This window comes from Stegodyphus dumicola, chromosome 4 (assembly GCF_044657685.1).
Source record: "Stegodyphus dumicola isolate Sdum_Otavi_A_Nest chromosome 4, ASM4465768v1".
Taxonomy (NCBI): Eukaryota; Metazoa; Arthropoda; class Arachnida; order Araneae; family Eresidae; genus Stegodyphus; species Stegodyphus dumicola.
In genome coordinates this window covers 241,506,389-241,518,538 of record NC_140771.1, presented here as the reverse complement: position 1 = coordinate 241,518,538, position 12,150 = coordinate 241,506,389, and the positions used below count along the sequence as shown (strand labels likewise).

Genomic DNA, 12,150 nt, shown 5'->3' with positions numbered 1-12,150 from the left:
GATATCAGAAGAATTTTGCCTAACTGATTGCATTATAGACCAAGTGTTGTAAAATTTAGAATAACTTCATTGCAGGTATCTATCATTGTTCGAATGGATTCAGATATTGGTTTTACAAATTTTAAATTAAATAATTTTCTACGCTGAGAAAATTCTAATTCCCCTTTGGTTATCATATCTATCGAGTAAAGTATCCCAAGCATTTTTATAATTTTCAGAGGTTATTGCGAATCCCCTAGTAAGTCTTGCAGCATCAGACGAAACTACACTTTGAAGATATTGCAATTTTTGAATGTCAGTTAAAGATGCATTAGAATCAATAGAACTTAAAACTATGGATTTAAAACTTAACCAGGATTCAAACTGGCCAGAATACGTTGGAAGTTGGTTGTCTAATGCTTTCCACATTTTCAGGGATATATACTGATTATGTACTCTCCTATGGGTTTTTGCTCATTAGTGAATCTTGTGTACAAATTGCTGAAATCCAATGTGGGATAGTATTAAGAGCAGGAACAATTAGATTTCGGTGGATATTGTAATATCGGTGAAACTCGTGCTGAGCTGCCGTGATAGAGTTGTTACTTTTGATGTTATATACAAAAACTGTCTTATACAAAAACTTGATGTTTTATTGGCTTTGACTGAAAAGAAAAATGCTAAGACTTCACAAATCTAACATGCACCTCTCACTTCACCAGATGGTGAGTTCCAGCCATTTCAAAAATGCCTATCCTTTCTACCTCTACCTGTAGTTTAGTTCCTGTGTTTTTTATTAGTCTCACTTACTGAAACTTAAAAATTATGAAAACAATTTTTTGCAAAATTTTTTGGCTGAAATATCTGTATGCCATATATTAGCAATGGTATATGTGGCAATATGCATGCTATATGTGGTAATTTTCAGTATACTTATTTGAATAGATTTATTACTAAAAATTATGTTGATATAGTTTGAATTTTAAGTGATTTAAATTATGACAAGAGAATTAAAGTTTTTGATAAATTTTAAATAAAAAAAAAAAAAAAAAAACCTCTGCAATGAAAATGGTGTAAATTTTTATCTGTTTTATGTATATATTTATGTTTGTTCCTTTGGATGTGCAATCATTACTTATTATTATTGGATCATAAAATGTTCTCACTTTCATTTTTGTTATAATTGGAAGTAATAGATTCCAGTCCGAAGCTGGAAAATAAGAAATTTTTAATGAACTTCTGATTAAGCAGGTCTAAGTAGAAAAGGGTAGAACACCAGAATTTAACCATTGGCTTTACAAGTACAGTCCCACTGCACTAACTGCACGACTGTGCTTCAGTTTCAATCGAAAACATCCTGGGGGTATGGATATGACAATCTCCCACTCCTTTTTCCTTACTACCAAACTACTCGAGGACTTTACTCATCATTATTTTAAGTACCCCTAAGCTATGCACTAGACACTTACATACATGTATGCCTTCTGTGGGATTCTAACCCAGGCTCAACAACATGGCAGGCGGTATCACTAACTGTACTGATCAGAATGGCAGAATTAACCATGTATTATGTCCACCCTTAACATAAAATCAAATTTAATCTAAAGACAGTTAATATAACACAGGAAAAAGGAAAATTGCATTTAATAAAATTAAGATAATGACACCTAACGGTTTACTTGTATTTTTAAACAGTTTAATCTGAAGAATAAAGTCATTTGGTTATGCAAATTATGATTTATGGTAGTTAAGTTTTTCAGATAGGACCGACCTTAATCTGCAACCTGATTGATTTATTCGAGATAACTTCATATGTAATTACACTGATAGTAGCATTTGTCTTTTAATTTATAATCCATGATATGTTGTTAATGTTAAACCTATTGAGCTTTGAAAAACAACTAAATTTCATATTTAATAAGTTTAAAATGTACAGGAAAGAAGTGATTTATATTTAACTTTAGTTATTTTATGTGAAGGAATGTATTCTCATCCGAGCTCTAGTTCGGGGAACTGTCTTGTTTTAATTTGTTGTAAGAAATTGATGCTTAGTGCTGTAAATAAAGTTAGCACTTTATTTCTTGAGAAAAAAATATGCAGCAAAAGATTTTTTACAGTGTATTTTCTCTCAGGTTAACAGATTAAGATTTGAAACTTTCAGTAATGGACTCAATAAATAGTAAATGAGAAAGTTGATAGTCATGCAGAGCTTTTATATTGGCTTATACTTTAAAGCAGTGTGACTAATGTGTCTGCATGAATTATTGAAATTAGCAACATGTATAAAATATTGATGTTTAAAACAGCATTTTTTTTTCTTTTTTTAACTGCTATTATTTTTATTGTAAGGAAATAAAAATGTTTTTATAAAAAAATTATTTTTATTGTAAGAAAATAAAAATGTTTTTATAGAAAAATTATTTTTATTGTAAGAAAATAAAAATGTTTTTATAGAAAAATTGTTTATATTTCAACTTCCATTCAGGTCTGAATAATAGTCGTAGTGTAAGGTGGATGAATTCTCGGCATTAGAGAAGTAAAAATTTGTGGTTAGAGTTACTTAAAAAATGCATAGAATTAGTTTATTTTCTATACTGTACAGAAAATCTCATTCTTTCTCATTTTGTTATTAACTGTAAATTTTATACAAATTAATCAGTTTGATTAGATTAAATCCAATAAAGTGTTCAGAAATACTTTTGAATTATTTATTTTTCTAAATGTCACTCTGTATTTATGACCTTTTTTTCTCACTGTTTGAACAGATTGTTAGAAGATTGATAGAGAGAAACCAAGGCTCAGTGCCGAAAGTTTATCCAGGTTTAACATGTTTTGATGAAGGAGTTGGCGGAATACTTGTTAAAAGTATTCCTGGTGTCTGTAAGCTACATTTTTCATTTTTTAAATTGGTACTTAATATGTTATCCCATCAACTGTCAAAGTTAGCTACCAAAGAACTTTCTGCCAGAGTTGCGCTATTTGTTCCCTTGGAGTTCTGAGGGCACTGTTGCCTCTACTTAATAAACAATCAGTATTATAAAACCCACTTTGTTTTTGCACTTCATAAAAAGCTTTTGTTGATTTCTACTATTTTATTAGGCCTTTTTGATTTTATCTTACCGATAACTCTGTTTAGAGCTCTAGTACAAACTTCTGACAGGTTATTGTTTCATTCTCTTGCTGTTTTGTTGACCAGGTGCAGCTGACTATATTGTGTTATATATGAACAGTTATTCAGGATAGGATAACATAAATAGTCCATTGCTTGTTATTCTGTAAAAGGCAATTCCCAAATTTTAATTGTTTTTCAGAGTGCAAGGAAAAAACTATTGCAATAATAACTATCCTTGTTTGCAAAAGCAAAACAGGGTTTATTCAAAAGCAATCAGGGTTTCAGCAACGAAAGCAAAGAAATGAGTCTGATGTCATGCTTATCCATAGCTGACACTAAATTGCTCTGCTTGGCAACAGTTTCATGGTTGACAGGATAACTTTTTTTAAAATTTTATTTCAGATAATATCCTGTGCCTAAAGAAATTATTTATAACAACATAAATGTTCCCTATTCTCTTTTTCACATTCTTAAACAACTGTTGCTTTCAGTCTTTCAAAAACCTTTTTGGTGTTTACTGAACTTAAGGACCCTTCAAAAACCAATTTAGTATTTACTGAACTTGGGAGACCTTTTCACTTTTCAAAAAACTTTTTTTTTGTGTGTGTGTGCTACATTTTTCAAATTTATAGTAATAATTGTTATCATATTATACTTTAAAACTACTTATAAACAGAATATGAAAAAGTATTGTTAAACGTATTTAGAATTTTTTGTGTTTATTAGATTAAAAACAACTGCCATGCCTAGGAATAAACAAGCAAACCTGATTCCTATCTTAAATAATTACAAAATAGCTAAATGTTAATTTATGTATAGTTTTATCAAAAATATACTAAACACGTGCAAAAGAATGAAATCTTTACCTTAATTACAGAAAAAAGCCATAATTTTTAAAATATAAATGTCAACAAAAAATTAACTTTAAAGGAAAAATAAATTTGAAGCTTTCATTTGTAAAATTAGACAGTTTAACTGTAGTTCTGTCAAATACTAGTAAAATATGTCATGCATCACATACTAACTTCAAAATACAAGTTCCTGTAATGCTTTAAAAAACTGAATTGTGAAAAACGCCAAATAAATAAAAACATAGATTGCACTTTTTGTTTGCATAGAATTCTACTTATTGATCCTATACACTAAATTGTTAGAAACACTGACACATAGAAGCTTATGCAAAATACATAGCAACATCATCTAGACATGTATTCTATTGCGCATGCACCAGTATGTGTAAAGCAATAGACATCCTGCGAACTATCAAAACTGTTTATGATGCAAGAAGTAACAAAGTGATTTTTCAAAGCTGTATTATAGGTGCCACTTGTGAGATAAGTCATAGTATTTCAGAGGTAGCAATGAAGTTTGAATTTTCACAAATGACCGCTGCAAGAGTGTACCATGAGAACAAGAATCCTGATCAAGCCTCTAACTAATAGCACCAGTGTGAATATAGAAACACATCATGTTAGTGTCATCATTGTCTGCTGTTGAAAAGTGTTTCTTGTCATTGGTGTGCAACACTCTGGCAAGTAACATTAGAATTCAATGCTGGAGCCTGAATAAGTATCACATTCCAAACTATGCAATGTGCCCTGTTGGATTAGGGGCTTTTTAAGAGCCAGTGGCCAGTTTGAATCTCCTTGATGACTGCACAACACAGAGTTATTTGTCATGTTTGGTTACAGCAACACAGAAACTGGGCACTTGATGACTGTGAGCAAGTAGCATGGTCAGACTTGTTGCATTCCCAGCTGTAAGGCAAATGGAAGGATTTGTGTAGTATGAACCAAATGGTGCTACAGATTCCGCCATTCAATGGGAACTGTATTAGCTAGTAAGATATCTATAATGACAATAGGATTGTTTAGTTGGAACACATTGGAATCTACAAACATATGTAACTATGTGTAACTGGTCAATAGTATGCATGCATTTTTTATGAGGTATACCTGTTTATCCCCTGCCTTCATGTTGATGCATCGCCCTGTTCCAAAAAAGCAGTGGATCTCCAGACAAGAGTTAAGGGATGTCACATTATACAGAGGGAGTTCACACATTTTTGTAATTATTTTGACTTTTCCCATGAATTTAAATATTAATTTTAAAATACAAACTTGACTAGCATCAAATTGGAATAAGGTTTAATTATCGTCTGCAGCATTAAAAATATTCTTTTCTTTAAAATTTCGCTGAAAAATAAACAATAGATGGAAGGCTATATTCTTGCACTGTCCAAAAAGAAATACTCATATTCGATTATTAAAAAAAAGATGTAAAAAGCATGATTTTAATATTGTGACATGTAAAATAAGTGACATAATTAATATGAAAGGAAAGACAAAAAATTAATGAAATATTAATATGAATTTGTATTCATATTAATATTTCATTTATATGAAAATTTCTATTTCATATTAATATGAAAAAGACAAAAAATGCATACACAACAAAGGTGCGTACAGTTCTTTTTAAATCTTAAAAAAAGCTTGTAAATTAAGTCGCATCTCATATTTAAAGAAGAAATCGAGGCTCCCAAAGAGCTGTAGCAAAATCTTTAAATATCTCTGTAGGAAAAACTGAACAAAATTATGAAACCTGATTTACACCTAATCCTCCCCCCCCCAAAAAAAAAAAAAAAAAATTGCTGTTCATCGCCTTATGCCAAAACAATTTTTTTCTCAGCATAAGACTATGTGTAGATTGCTGTATGAAAATTATTCAGAAGGTGAAAAAATGCAAATATATAGGTACAATTTATGAGGCTTGGATATACGTATCTGAGTGCAATAGAAAAAGATTGATTTACTACCAAAAAAGACTTAATATTTTGGTTCAAAGAAAACAAGGAAAGTTTTTCTAAAGGTTTTATGGTTATTACTGGATTCTGTTGTAATGGAAAACTAAAAATAAGAAAATTAGAACAAAATTCCAAAATTAATTTGGATTACTGTCAGAAATCTGTTTCAACACCTATTTTTTTAAAAAGGAAGCCCATCTCTTTATCCTAATAATCTTCACTGTGTTAAGTTCTATCGGAGTAAGGTTCCAAGCCATGCCTCTGAATCTACTGCTCTGTTTTTTGAAAAAATGATAAATGAATCTGGAATTGAAGCTATTCCTTTTAAATGCATCCCACCAAAGTTTCCTGATGTGTCTCCTATGGATTACTATGTATTTGCACTTTTAAAACAAGCTTTTTATAAGCGGCATTCTAAAACATTGGATGGACTGTGGAAGATTGTAAGGGAGGGGTGGAATTAAATCAACCCTGATGTTTTAAGAAAAAGACTTTTATCTTGGAAATTAAGATGAAATATAGTTCAACAAAAGGGCTATCAGATTGAACATATTAGAGAATAATATTCTAAAGATTTCTTTATGTGTAAATCTTTGCAAAAGTGTTACAAAAATGTATGAACACCCTCTGTAATTAAGACCCTGTGTAGTTACATGAGCATTCATCTAAGTTTAGAGTTTTGCTATTTCCTCCCAAATCCCCTTATCTGAGTATGATAGAACACATTTGAAACTGGAATGTCCTGCAGTGTATTACCGAATAGAGAAATTCTAAGTTGGCAAATGTACCCAAATTATGGAGTGCTCTGCTGCAAGTATTGCCGACAGCATATTTCTAGAAGCTTATTTCATGCCTCATCATATTTCAGCAGTCCATAATGGATCTATCAAGTATTAGACTGGTGTACCACTTTTTCTGACACTTGAGTGTATATTTGTAGTATGTTTTAACAGTGAATTTCAAATAAAATTATTATTATTTCAAATAAAAATTTTTTTAATTTTTTAAGTGTGAAAAAACATGCTAATCATCATGCAAAAATTTTGAAATCTCTCTGTTAATTACATAAAAAGCCATAACATTTTTTATATGTTGATTTCAACAAAAATTGAAAGTGAAACTCTGTGATTTTCCATATATATTTAAAAAAACTATAGTTAAAATTTAAGACAATTAAAAAAATGAAGAAATTGTGACTGTATTTTTGGTATTCTGTGTCTTTAAAAATTTAATATTCAAGCTCATTAAATTTTAAAATCTTCTAATTAAGTGATATAATTTTTTTAAATCTTTCAAAGCAAGGTCTAAAAATTTTAAAAAGAGCTTTTATTAATTAATATTGTTAGGTTTGATGTGTTTATATCAAATGAGTTTTTTGTTTTCATTTCAATAAATAGATTTACTTGAAGAAAACGTCAAACAATAATACTCCTGAAATACCATCAAATGCACTCCTAAAAACAAAGCATTAAATCAGTATTTCTTAAAGTAGACAGTACACGGGAACCTAAGTTTTTAAAACAGCAGCCAAACTGATAGTAATTTTATTATAATATTATTTGATATAATTTATCAAAGAATTTGGACCTATTACATGCATAATTAACTTCATGTTTTGCATTTTATTTGTCAAATAATGTCATTCCTGACTATATATTGTGAAATGAAGTTTTAATGTTACTGTGATTTTTTTTTTACCCCTACCCCCCAAAAAATATTCAAATTGTTAAATATGATTGAGTCTCTAATTCTAATATTGATGAGCTGTTAAGATTTCATACATCTTATTCATCCCATAGATTAAATATTAAAATTATTATTATTTTTATATTTTTGTGTTATATGCAAATAGAACTGACTTCCACCCCCTGCTTAAGTTAGAAAATAAAAGGAAGGGGGGAAATATATGCTCTAACCTGCAATATATAACATGATAGTATAACCAACTTGTAACTGAATGTGTTTTGCAAATCCTGTATTGTTGGACAAGAAATAATGCTGATAAAATGTATAAATGAAAAACTAGAACAAAAGAACTAAAAGAAAAAAAATGGAATTTGAAATTACTATCCTGTCGTGGTCTCATTATCAAGCAAGCAATGCAAAAAAGCAAGTATCTAAATTTGAGATACGTTTCTGAATAATACAATGAAACCATTGTTAATTAGAAATACTTTTACAATTAAAGGAACTATTAAATAATTTTTAAAGGTATCCTTGCACAATCTTTCCCAAATGTTAAAGGAATAAATTAGGAACCTGTCTAAAGCACCATATTTCTGTTATGCATTATTGTTGTTTCATATTTCTTCGAAATCTGAATCACTTGTTATAAATTATATTTTTTTATTGTAAAGTATTTTTTTGAAATATATGCCTTGACAATGTACGCTAGTTGTGACACTCTTTTTGTATGCAGATTAGTTGTGACTTAAATTAAGTGATATAAATTCTTAAATTTAAAAAAAAAAAAAAAATGAAAACTAGTTTGAGACTTGAAAAAGCTATTAATCATTTAATTCAATCATTTAATTCTTGAAAATCATTTAATTCAACTGAGTGCTTTTTAAGCTTGGAGGAGAATGCAATAGATAATGTTAATTGGGATAATGTTAAATAGAGTATTATTATAACTGCATATATTTATTTAACATTTTATTTTAATGTCAGTTTCTCAGAAACTTTTCTATTTTTAATGTATATAATTAATCATGTTTTTATTTGCAGCAGAGGCAAATTCTATGCCAGATAAAAAGATGTGAGTAAATAATTTTTTCAAATTTCTGATTAGTTGAAATTAAATTTGGAAATTTAAATATTTTTTTCTCATTTTCATTTAACCATTTTCGTTTGAAGGCAAAATTTTCTTCCTTCTGCTTGAACCTCATTTGCAGTACATGAGATAAAATATAAATCTCTGCTACTGGATATTTTAATTAAAAAATGTGTACAAGAAAATTTAACAACAGTGTGTTAATTGTCTTAAAAATTTTGAAATTTTGTATTTTTCTGTATCATATGTTATATGATAACATATGTCATGTTATATGTTACTTTATTATATGACATATGATAATATGTTATATGTCACTAACATACACGTATACATATATACAGGGTATCTAAAAAATTTAGCGAAGGGCACATCACAAGGATTGAGAATTCCATAGCAATCCATGACTGGAAACTTCATCGTATATGTCCTAGGTGGTGCTGTGCATGAGAGCACTGTAGGGGAATTCAAGATTTCTTGATTCAAATGGTAACCAGCATAAAAAAAGTATACAACGACTTATGAACGGTGAGTTTGCAGACAAGCCCTTAGTGTATAGCTGAGGGCAGTGGATAAGCCACTAAACAAATTTATCAAGAATGCTTTGCTGACAGACAACAATTGCACCACAGTGTGTTTGCACGTGTGCATCGGAATTTGTGCAAGTATGAGCCATTAAAGTAGTAAATAGCAGGACTCTTGAGGGCAGATCATGATCGATGCATTCGGTCATTATGGCAAAAAAGTGTTTTGTGTGTTGTATGCTGTGGTTGCCTTAAGAGCGTCTCTTTGCAGTCTACAGCATGTTTTAAACTCATGTTTTAAACAGCATGTTTTAGTCCTTACATACTGTTGCATGCGTACGGGTTCGTTTGAATTGAATGCACAAGTCCAATGAAAAATGAACAAAATTTATTATTATCACAACAAAAATGCTTAATTTTCCTCAGATATTCTTGCAGTATTATCTCACAGTAGTTATCTTTTAACTACTCAATCATTCAAAAGAACTCGATTCAAAACAGCTAGAGAAAGCTAATCCGCGAATTCGCTACAGTCAGCAAGAGCAGTTTTCTAAACAAACTCTTAAAACGGCAAACTAACTAACTACTGAATTGAGAGGTTTTCCTCCTTTTTATAAGATTTTAAATCGCGTGCGAGAATTTTCTCGGAAATCAAAAAGAGATATATATTTATTTGTTAAATGTACGTGCTCTTGTATTTTTAATTTTCCGGCTTGGCTTTCATTTAAATTTGTCATGTGCTGCACTGCATGGGGAATAAAACAATTTAATTTATAATTCAACTATTTTAAATACCAAATCCGTAACACTGCCCCCTTCCCAAGGACTGGACATCCCGGGCAGTACAACTCCTGACAGGAAGCCAGACTTACAACTAAAACGTAAATGCAATAACTAACTTAAACAAATCAAATGCCATAAAATACTAAAGACAAATCAAATACACATTTAGAAACAAAAAGGACCATGGTCTTATACTATTTTACAATAACGTACTATGGCCATAGTAATGAGCTAACCTAACCTGTCTTAAAAACCGACTTTAGGTTCAGAGTTCGAAGACTTACTGATCCGAACCACGAGGTTATTGTGTACAGATCATCCCAAGGTGACTGTAATTTCGGACAGAGTCCTGTTCTTCGAACTGAATTCCACAACCAGATCTTGTCTGCTTTGAATCTGTGTCCAGTAGCTCTCTTGTCGTATCTGGTCTTCACTTTCTCTGTCGCCAAGTTGACTCGCTTTCGTGTGGAACGGGGCATCTCTTCAAACCGGGCCTGGACATCTTGTATGTATTCCTCAGGCGATGAAGGCGCAACCGTAGAGCGACCAAACAGGTGGTCGCAAGGCAGACGAAGGTCTCGACCAAAGAGCATCTGGGATGGCGAATAGCTGGTAGTCTTGCGTTTCTTTTCGGCCCTAGCATGATTTCGGCAGCTTCCTGAGCTGGGTCTTTCGGACAAGGCGTCGGCATTTCCAGGTGAAGGATCCCTTCTGAGGATGGATAGTCATGTCCTCAGATGCTGAAAGCAGTTTGTTGTTTTTGAAGTCTAAGGAAAAATTGTATTTCCTTAAAAAGTCTAATCCGAGTATGCATGGATCTGTAATACCCGAAATTGGTATGTTATTTCAGAAAAAGTCCAATTTTATGTCAAAATACCCATGTTAGAACAGTGCTATATGTAAATCTAATATATATCCTAAGTCGCACTTTTGAGACATGTAAAGCGAAAATAACATTTTGACAATTGGTCCAATAGAACTGGAGATATAGAACTGTCTCCCCCCCCCCCTTTTTTTTTTTTTTTTTTTTTTGTGCAAGGTGCATGCTGAGCAAATGTGTTAAATGTTGCTATTGTTTAGCAATGCATGCATGCTGAGCAAACATCAAATTTTTATTCTCGAATTTAACAGTATAATTCTAATTTGTTATATTCTTAGACGTAATATATGTTTGATATACCTATATATTTTATAACTTTAGTTAGTGATTTACTTTTTTCTTTCACTTCAATTCAAAAATACCTTATTTGACGGCATATAAAACGCACTATTTTCCTAAATTTGGTCTCAAAAACGTTACCTGCGTCTTATACTTGAAGGTAATTGCATTCAATAATTGTTTATTTGGGTTTTACGAAACATGAGAACTAAAAGAAACCACGCTATTGAAACTTTTTTTCCTTGTGTGTGGCCGTCTAACTAAGGGTGCGTCTTGTATGCCGTCAAATACGGTAATAATTTTGCTCTTTAGAAAATGTCTAATTATGTCTTTGTGCTGAGTTTTCTGCAGAAATAAGTAAAACCTTATCTTCAGATATACAAATTCCTTCATTTATTCAGTTACTTTTGGCAAATTATTCATTACATGGAATAAGCTGCAAGAAGATTATTATCCTCAAACTCTTTCATCATTTCTAATGCCTCTGTTTACATCAAGTTTTATGCTGTAGTTTTTTGAAAGATCACTTTACCATTTATAGATACAATAAAGAGCATCAAAGGTGGAAAAAAATACAACGATCAGTTCTTCTGTACCAGATTTAAAAGGTAAACATAGAGCAAAAAAAAGGGGGGGCATTTAAATCTTTTTTAAACTTGAAAAATTTGCAGCATCAAGCTTGTTTCTAAATTGACATAATTAGCAAAATTTGAGTTTTCTAATTAGATCCTTAACTAAATTCAATAGTCCAGAAATAAGATTTTTTAAAGAGAAGTCTATATTGTATTTTCATGTTATATGCTGTCCTCTCTTTTGCTCTCTTTAGACAATCTGTATACATGTATAATGCATCTCCGTCATTTTATTTTACAGTAAAAGAGAAAGCAATGATCCTGAACTCCTCTTTCAGAAGTTGAAATTAATATTAACTCAGATTAAAGTAAGCTGTGTATCTTTTTATACAGATATTATTAAAAGTGAAGAATTAAGTAGCTTATTTCTTAATTTTATGATTTA

The 12,150-nt window shown here is 30.7% G+C and overlaps 1 protein-coding gene across 5 annotated transcripts in view; it reads left to right on the top strand.

Annotated features, from left to right (window-relative positions):
• Positions 1-12,150, top strand: part of Gcn5 (Gcn5 acetyltransferase) — a 93,493-nt gene that overhangs the window by 77,063 nt on the left and 4,280 nt on the right. For all 5 annotated transcript variants that reach the window (XM_035360245.2, XM_035360242.2, XM_035360243.2 and 2 more), the window contains exons 16-18: positions 2,745-2,859; positions 8,622-8,652; positions 12,007-12,073. In XM_035360245.2, coding sequence (XP_035216136.1) covers positions 2,745-2,859; positions 8,622-8,652; positions 12,007-12,073 — 213 coding nt within the window. The remainder of the gene's footprint in view (positions 1-2,744; positions 2,860-8,621; positions 8,653-12,006; positions 12,074-12,150) is intronic.